General features: G+C 35.1%; 2 protein-coding genes across 5 annotated transcripts; one reads left to right on the top strand and one right to left on the bottom strand.

Moving 5' to 3' along the window:
• Window positions 1-414: 414 nt before the first annotated feature.
• LOC110656676 (putative pentatricopeptide repeat-containing protein At3g25970) lies at window positions 415-2,924 on the top strand. Of its 2 annotated transcripts, XM_021813565.2 has the most exons (2): window positions 734-871; window positions 948-2,924. In XM_021813565.2, the coding sequence occupies exon 2, from the start codon at window positions 988-990 to the stop codon at window positions 2,722-2,724; it is 1,737 nt and encodes a 578-aa protein (XP_021669257.2). In that variant the 5' UTR covers window positions 734-871; window positions 948-987; the 3' UTR covers window positions 2,725-2,924. The 2 variants fall into 2 exon arrangements, with proteins under 2 accessions (XP_021669256.2, XP_021669257.2); XM_021813564.2 differs by having other exon boundaries at window positions 415-2,924.
• A 704-nt stretch (window positions 2,925-3,628) lies between these two features.
• LOC110656677 (MLO-like protein 1) lies at window positions 3,629-8,304 on the bottom strand. 3 transcript variants are annotated; one of them, XM_021813566.2, is made up of 14 exons: window positions 7,910-8,299; window positions 7,767-7,824; window positions 7,430-7,653; window positions 6,347-6,463; window positions 6,155-6,215; window positions 5,953-6,047; window positions 5,566-5,640; window positions 5,347-5,435; window positions 5,023-5,072; window positions 4,789-4,829; window positions 4,492-4,701; window positions 4,330-4,397; window positions 4,178-4,238; window positions 3,629-4,075 (listed from the first exon to the last, which is right to left on the bottom strand). In XM_021813566.2, the coding sequence occupies exons 1-14, from the start codon at window positions 8,021-8,023 to the stop codon at window positions 3,845-3,847; spliced, it is 1,494 nt and encodes a 497-aa protein (XP_021669258.2). In that variant the 5' UTR covers window positions 8,024-8,299; the 3' UTR covers window positions 3,629-3,844. The 3 variants fall into 3 exon arrangements, with proteins under 3 accessions (XP_021669258.2, XP_058009808.1, XP_021669259.2); XM_058153825.1 differs by lacking the exon at window positions 4,178-4,238 and having other exon boundaries at window positions 3,629-4,115; window positions 7,910-8,301; XM_021813567.2 differs by lacking the exon at window positions 4,178-4,238 and having other exon boundaries at window positions 3,976-4,177; window positions 7,910-8,304.
• Window positions 8,305-8,847: the final 543 nt, after the last annotated feature.

Here is an 8,847-nt window from a genome sequence, read left to right as displayed (position 1 = left end):
ATTAAAAATTTAAAAAATATAGAGATTATATAATTAAATTTTTTAAATTACAAATATTTAATAAAATTAAATTAATGTCTAAAATGTAATTTTTTTTATTATTATTAGATGCAATCCTATTTTTCTTATTTAAAATATAAAATTTTAAGTTAGTTAAGATACAATTTGAGTGTTACGAAGATACAATTTGAGTGTTACGACTTTAAGAATATTTTTTTTTAAATTAAAATTATATTTATTTATTACTCTATTATTTCTTGACAATTCGCACATTTATAAAATTTTACACAATAATAATTTAATTCAATTGATCTCCTTCTTATTAATTTTTAAGCATTAAAGGATTCAATAATTTTTAATTTAAAAATTTTTTTAATTTAAAACAAAATATAAATATACATAATTTTGTGATAATTCAATTTTGCAAATGATTTAATCAAAGGAGGCCATTCAGTTTGAAGCGAAAGAAAAATGTAGCTACAGAAAAATTCCTCACAGCAATTTCATTTCATTTGCTTCCACTTCGCTCAAATCAAACAAATTAGTTATCTTGTGTTTTATCTGGCGGTAGAATTGATGCTTGTTGCCCATAAATGAATGAGGCCACTGAACTCTGTCATTGATAGCTCCCGCCATGCTCTTTATAACGTCTTTATAACCCATTGCAGGACGATCAAATTCGGACTATTTGCAGATATCTACACTGCCAACAACATCCTCAGTCACTATACGGGATGCAATCACGGAGGACTAGCTCTTGCTTGCAAACTGTTCGACGAAATGGCCCACAGAGATACAGTTACTTGGAACACGATGATATCTGGATATGTGAACTCTGGGAACTTGGAAGCTGCTTGGGAGTTGCATAAAGGTATGAAAAGAAGTGGTTTTTATACTGATGCATATGCCTTTGGAAGCATACTTAAGGGGGTTGCTTGTGCTTGTAGACTTGATCTTGGGCAACAAGTGCATTCCTTGATAGTCAAGATGGGTTACGAGGAGAATGTTTATGCAGGGAGTGCTCTGTTGGATATGTATGCTAAGTGTGAGAGAGTTGAAGATGCATTCTTGGTGTTTCAACGCATGCCACAACGTAATTCGGTCTCATGGAATGCACTTATTGCTGGCTTTGTGCAGGAGGGCGATTGTGACACTGCATTTTGGCTATTTGGTTGCATGGAGGAGGAGGGAGTGAGACTTGATGATGGAACATTTTCTCCGCTTCTTACCTTGCTTAATGAAGATAAGTTCTGCCATTTAACAATGCAGCTTCATTGTAAGATAATAAAACATGGTGTGGAGTTTGATAACACTGTGTACAATGCCACTATTACTTCGTATTCAGAATGTGGTTCATTAGAGGATGCAAAAAAAGTTTTTGATGGTGCTGTTGGCACCCGAGATTTGGTTACATGGAATTCCATGTTAGCAGCATACCTGGCACATGGTAGGGAAGAAATTGCATTTAGACTATTCCTTGACATGCAACAGTATGGTTTTGAGCCAGACATCTATACTTACACTAGCGTCATAAGTGCTTGTTCGCATAAAGACCAAGGGAGATCCTTCCATGGCTTGGTTACCAAGAGGGGACTGGAGCAATCAGTACCTATCTGTAACGCTGTGATAGGTATGTATCTTGAATCAAGTAATAAATCCATGGAAGATGCATTAAATGTGTTTCACTCCATGGAGTCTAAGGACCGTGTCTCTTGGAATTCCATTTTGACTGGATTCTCACAAATTGGGTTTAGTGAAGATGCCCTAAAATTTTTTGGGCATATGAGATATTCAAGGTTGGAAATTGATCACTATGCCTTCTCAGCAGTCCTTAGATCTTGCGCAGATTTAGCAACTCTTCAACTAGGACAACAGATTCATGTCTTGACATTTAAGTCGGGCTTTGAGCTGAACAACTTTGTAGCCAGTTCATTGATTTTTATGTACTCTAAATGTGGGATAATTGAAGATGCTCAAAAGTCTTTTGAAAACTCTACTAGAGATAGCTCAATTACTTGGAATTCCATTATGTTTGCATATGCACAACATGGAAAGGGTGATATTGCACTGGACCTCTTTTTCCAAATGAGAGAGGAGAAGGTGAAGGTGGATCATATAAGTTTTGTTGCGGTGCTGACTGCATGTAGCCACATTGGATTAGTTGAAAAGGGCCGCTATTTTTTAAAATCTATGGCATCTGATTATGGGATTCCACCTCGGATGGAGCATTATGCTTGTGCAATTGATCTATTTGGGCGGGCTGGGCATCTAGATGAGGCAAAAGCCTTGATTGAATCAATGCCATTTAAACCTAATGCGATGGTCTGGAAAACCTTATTAGGTGCCTGTAGGGCATGTGGAGATGTAGAATTAGCTGCTCAGGTAGCAAACCATCTGCTGGAGCTAGAGCCTGAAGAGCATTGCACTTACATTATCCTCACTAACATGTATGGACATCTTAAGAGGTGGGATGACAAAGCCTACATGACTAGGTTGATGAGGGAGAGGAAGGTGAAGAAGGTCCCTGGATGGAGTTGGATAGAGGTAAATAATGAGGTTCATGCTTTCATTGCTGATGATCGATCCCACCCCCATTGCAAAGAGATATATTCTAGATTGGCGGAACTGATGGAGGAAATCAAGTGGTTGGATTCTATTGCTAGCTTAGATTCTTTGAGGGATGATATTGATCTCATGTATGGATACTGTAATTATAGCTGCTGACAGTTGGTAGTCTATTGTTTCATTGATTCTGGAAAAAGTAGATGCATTATCCTTCTGAAGAGTTCAATTTATTCATTGGGTAGTCTCCACAATGTCCATGCGGTATAAATAACTGAAATCACTTTTGAGCAATGTGTTGCCATAAGTATCTCTGCAGCAATTCAGCAATAAACTGTGTTTCCATATACTTTTACAGAAAAGGAAATTTTGTTTTTGTTCCTTTGTATTGATCAATATTGAAGTACTTATATTGTTGGGATGCCTAACATTTTTCTTAGTTGATTGTAAAATTGTACGCACTTGAATCTTTAATATAGCTTTCACTGCTTTGGTTTCCATGAATCAGAATGAAAATGATGCTGATCAGAGCAGAGGAAATGGGCTACAAAAGCTGGCCATGGATATTTATGAGTCTTGTGCCCATAAATTCCTCCAAAGAGAAAGGTAGTAGAGCCTCTGCCAATTTGGAAATCTAGAAACAACAGCAGTTACTGAAAGGAGGAGGAAATTACTGCATAAGCCTTAAGACACAAAGACTGTGAATTGAGTTCTTTTGCAGCAAGGAAAGCCAATCAGATAGTGACCATTATCTCTTGAAGCTACAATCATTGCTGCACTTCTGTATTAAACAGTCGTGACGATGGAAGAAGTGAAGGAAAGGCTTACAGCATAATCTTGATTCAGGCTGAAAGAAGAAACATGCATCAAATGTTCTTTGTCAACATTCAAAACTCTGACTAGTCACTAATACTAGTGTACTGAAATGCATTTGTAAAAAGCATTGCTTATCTAGATTACTATATAGGGATATGGGATTATGGATTGCTGTGATCTGATATGCCATCCCTAATATATGGAATCTACTCCATACACTCTCTTATGTTAGTTTCTTCTAGTACATCTGTTGAATGAAAGGATGATACATTCCCTGTGAAATTTGAGTAATAGATAACAATATCCAGTCCCTTTCACATGCATCAATTTTATGGCAAAAAGCAAAAGGGTACCAACAAAATCTTTATAAACTTGGACTCAAGAGGTAGTACACAAAGCCTTTTGCAGAATATTTGCTTTCTTAACTCATATCGGATTGCACCAGAATTTAAAGGGATGATGCTGTTCATTTAGGCCTATCAGAGGCAGTGTCGTCTGCAATCTCTCCTGGTTTTCTCTCTTCAGTTGCAGATCCCTGCGACCCTGTTTTTGTCATCTGTACTGCTCCAGGGGAATCCTCCTTCTGACTAACTTCAGCCTTTCTAAGAACTGTCTTCTTTTTGGCCTGCTTAGCCCAACCAACAAGACCCTCTTGAATATGTTCATCAAATATTGCTATCTTGAAATAACTTCCCATCTGCATTGCAACACAACGAATTCGTAGCTTCTTTGTCTGCCTGAATCATTCTTGCAAAAATCACATAACAAAGTCAGAAGTTTCTTCCAGAGTCCTACTTACCTGCGTGACAATTGCATAGAGCGGTAATGTACTATAGCTGCAGACGAACTGAATGAAAGCCCTGAAATATGGTATTGACATTCAAATTGAACAAAAGATTTTGTGTAGTGATATGCAAATGTTGTACAAGACAAAACAATTTTTTGCTTTACCCTATGATGAGTCTTGGGATAATGTAGGCAGTTTTTCCCATTATACAGGAGTCAAACCCATATTGCACCTGCAACAAAATTTCAAGAGTTGCATAAAGTCAGTAAGCAAGCAGCAATATGCTATCAAATGTTGTTCTGAAAATGTGGTGCTGTATCCCTTACCCATATCCAGAAGAAAAATGCCAGTTCAAAAGAATTTTGGAATAGGATGATGTGGATCAAAATGAGAACAATCTGAGGTCTCTGGAACCAGAAGTGAGCATCAGAAGGTTTAACAACCAAGTCCCCCTCAACTGCTACATGTTTCTCAGCAACTTCATGGGCTAATTGAGTGATTATATGCTCCAACTTAGTACCCACAGCTAGTAGAAGCTGCAAAAAGGAAAACCACCATCAAATACTAAATCAATTCCGTATAGACATTCTACTGTGACAGTGGTATATGATTCAACAACTTACAATGAAGGGAATGAAGGCGATCCAGAAATAAGCATTCCAACCTGCATAGCAAAATCAGAATTAAAGCACCCTTATTAACTGCTGATCTTCATAAAGCAAATAGCATACGACTGGAGAATCACTGACAAGACCTTGGGGAAGTGAAAATGTGATCAATAAACCAAATTATTAATCAATAAAAGGTGCAAATGATGCTGTAGGAATCAGGAAACTAATTTATGTAATGTAGCTTACCAGCAACATTCAGCAGCAAGAAAATAACCACAAATAACCAAAGATACCAACTGCAATCAATGATACCAAATCTTAGTATGTTCCATTTACAAATGATAATTGCAGTAGAAATAAAGTAGCTTTCTAATAAACGAAACAACGTCTGCATTAACCAATGGAAACATTCGAAAGTTTCAGTTCGAAATGCTATAGAACATATTATCTACAAGCAAAATATATACAACCTGCTAAAATTTGATATTTTTGCTTATTAAACTTTAAATACCTAGGAATGTCAAATTAAGAACAAATGAAACTGTGGTCAGCATATTGAACACAACTAACCTTATTCCAACAACTTTCTTGAAGTCTGCTTCAAGGGCACGCATCATATACTTGTGAAAATTAAATTTTGGATTTCCTCTGCAATGAGTCTATGGAAGGAATTATTTAAAAATGAAAATAAAAAACATAATTTTGAGAGTTCAAAAGATAAAAAGTATTAAGGTGTTTTGATTCAGAAAGACTAATAAGCCTGCACAAGTTCAGTAGCAGAGAGCTTACCATAATGAAGCCCAGTCGCAATGTGATATAATCAGATTTGTTTATAGACACATAGAACTGCTTGAAGAATGAATGCTGAAAAAAAAAAACAAAACCCATTAACATTGAGAAAATAAATGTGAATTCATCAGGGAAAAAACATTATTGATACCTGTTACAGTAAAGAAAGGTTATACATTGTTAACTATTTGGAAGGGAAGGTTCAAGCCTTCAAGGGCAACGTGAAGCACTTGGATAGTGGTTTACAGTTCTGGCAGGAAATATAAGAGACTGTAAATTCATTATTCATCTATTTTTCTTGAAATCTCTTGGTGCTTCTAATTACTTTTAATTATATACTAAGCAGATTATCCAATTGGTGCAAACTTAAGAACAATCATGACTTACCACCCAACCCATCAAGTAGAAGTTCTTCCCAATACCCTTAAACCGTTTCTTGATAAAATCATGATCATGGACGTGTGTAAACTTTGAGCCTTTTGCTGCATACATGATACTTGACATAAGAAGAAGAAGAAAAAAAAAAAAAGAAATTGACTACTTAAGAATAGCGCAAATGTTTGTAAAGTTGAACTGCAATGAGCATTACCTTCTTCTAGATCATAATCCTTATTTGAGATAGAATCTTCCCAGTGCTTCCATTGTCTAATCTACATCATACAGAATGTTTAATGAGATATAGAAAACAAAGTTTTTAGAAGAAAAACAGTAAATGAACTCCAGATGATATGGATTATGTAAATTATCTAAGCAAAAGCAGCAGAAAGATGTAGGAATTTACCTTAGCACCTCCAAAAAGAATGGTTAGAGCGCAGAAAGCTACATGGACAACAGCTAGAACAAAGATGAATATATGAAGATGATGCAATGCAGTTAAAGATAAAACTGGAACCTTTCCCTGAAAAGTAATAAGCAAAAGACAAAAATTGTTAATTTTATTTCTTAAGGTAATCCCAGATGCACAACTTGGTAATTCAATCACTAGTTCTTTTCTATTACATCTAAAATTTCAATTGGCAGGTATTACTTCTGATAAATTAAGCCAAGAAAATTCTGCAGAGGAAGTATCAGTTACTGATAATATTTAAATTTTGAGTATCAAGAACTGCAGAAGATATGCATTAAATTCTGAAAGAGTTTCCCTCTAACATGAGCATAGAGGTCAATTTATGTTACTCGGGTGTAAACTCTGGAAAAGCAACATCTAACAAAGTTCATTGAAGCTTCTTTGATCTCCAGCAGTTACATTATTAGTGATGTCCTGAAAGGTTTCATCTTTTTTTAGGGAATTGATTATAAACCTTTAAGGATTAGCACATAAACAGAAAGTTACATGCAAATGCCCACATACCAAAATTTCAAGTTTTGTCCATATAATTTGCTGTGAAATCCAAAGCTTGTGTAGTGCAAGGCAAATTCAATCTAAGTGTGTGCGATTGTGGTTATAGGAAGTGGCATTGTTATTTGCTTATTTAATGTGTGGCATGAATTTTGGATACATCTTTCCAGGGATGCGAATTGTCATTTCGCGTTGCGACCCAATTGGAATATAGGGTGAGGTATTGTGTGTGTGTTAGATTTACATGACTGCAGTATTTATGGATTAATTGGGTCACAATACCCACATATTTGTGTCCTAGATTTGGTGCACATCTGGGCAAGTCAACAATGCCAAAATTAAAGTCTTCATTGTAGACTACTAAGGGGGAATTCTAGGACAATCATGCTGCTACCAATCAAGCCTCATACAACCAAATACTCTAATCAAATGGCTATTGTGACAGATTCTTGAGTAATTCAGTGATTGAATATCCTTAATGAAATAAAAAGAAATTGAGCAGATGAATAAAGAAGTATTAGTTACCTCGCTGCAGGTAAAGGTTGAGTCAGAGGCCTCAGCTAGTAGGCGATGGGTGGAACCACCAGGGAAGAAAGAGAAGAAGGTCTGAAAATGTGCAGTACCAGTGGCACTTGATTTTTTCTTGCAAGGTAGCCATTTATTAGCTAAATCCTCTGATATGCAGATTGAGGTAATCCTATCTTGAAACACTGTCAGCAGCAGTGATATGAACCCCAAAAGCATCAACTCTGCATATCATCAAATCAAATATAATAATCATTAACAATCACTTGATAAAGATATAAATATTCTCTTTTTTACAGGAGAATTCATTACAAAATATGGGTACAAATCCATATACCTTCTTTGATCTTCAGTAAAGCTTCAAATAGGGGTTTCTGGTTTTTCTTCTTCAAGAACTGCAAATCATATCAGCCCAAAAACACTTAAAACCTTATTTCACAGATTGTTAATTCTCATCTTAATTCTAAAACATTTACATACCTTGCCAAGATAATGAAGGAACCTTTCAACAGAAAGAGATATAATCACAATAAAAGTGCAAACCACAGCGACTACCCATGTAGGAGTATACTCCAAGGTTACTCCTCCTGCCATCTCTGTCCGCAACTAATCTCTCTCCTTTAATTTCTTCTATACTTGTCTTAGTTGTGTGTAGATTTGAAAGAGCTAGAATATGTAGTTTTGTTTAAGAAGATGGTGAAAGAAAAGAAAGAAAGACCATGCAAAATGTTTTCTTGGTTATGATGAGATGTTAATGGAGTGTATAAAGGAAAGTTGGTTGGTCTGTTGACCTTATCATCTTCTACACATCTCTAACACTCATTCTCACTTTATTACACAAGTCAAGCCCTTTAACATAGAATAGAAATAGCATAGAGAGATATATTTATTTATGTTCATTTTTTTAGTCACTATTAAATTATTATAAAGTATAGTGGTGTATGATTTTGAAATTAAATCCCATAATCTAAAATAAAGTCATATATTTATAGATTCATATTGGATTTTATTTTATTTTTTTCCTCAATAAAATCTAGTTGAAGTGAAAATTTCTCCTAAAATGGAATTGAAATAAATTTTATAATGAAAGAGTGAAAATTTTATTAAAAAAAAAAGAAAGAAAAATTCCTGTCTTGATATGCTGACTGATGCAAACATTCACTCAATGATTTAAGTATTGTATGGATCATTAATTGACAGCAAGCCTGTTTGATTGGTTGGTTGGATGTTAGAATTGTAGCCATTCATGATTTTTTTCCAAGATTATCCCATCATTCGTAATAAAAAAAGAGTAATTCTTACTCATTAAAATTGATTAAGTTTTATAATGACCATCAACCAATCACAATCTTCTTTTTTTTTTTTCCTTCTAAATTTGAGACTAAATATACTTGGATAGTTATTATTCTGGGGCTATT

Source organism: Hevea brasiliensis, chromosome 9, assembly GCF_030052815.1.
Source record: "Hevea brasiliensis isolate MT/VB/25A 57/8 chromosome 9, ASM3005281v1, whole genome shotgun sequence".
NCBI lineage: Eukaryota > Viridiplantae > Streptophyta > Magnoliopsida > Malpighiales > Euphorbiaceae > Hevea > Hevea brasiliensis.
This window is presented reverse-complemented; position numbering and strand designations above follow the sequence as displayed.

Coding starts and splice junctions, on each gene's coding strand:
- LOC110656676 (XM_021813564.2), top strand. CDS start 598: ATGAGGCCACTGAACTCTGTCATTGATAGCTCCCGCCATGCTCTTTAT.
- LOC110656677 (XM_021813566.2), bottom strand. CDS start 8,023: ATGGCAGGAGGAGTAACCTTGGAGTATACTCCTACATGGGTAGTCGCT. Junction 6,216..6,346: donor TTCTTTTTGGAGGTGCTAAG/GTAAATTCCTAC, acceptor TGTATGATGTAG/ATTAGACAATGGAAGCACTG. Junction 6,048..6,154: donor GGATTATGATCTAGAAGAAG/GTAATGCTCATT, acceptor TCATGTATGCAG/CAAAAGGCTCAAAGTTTACA.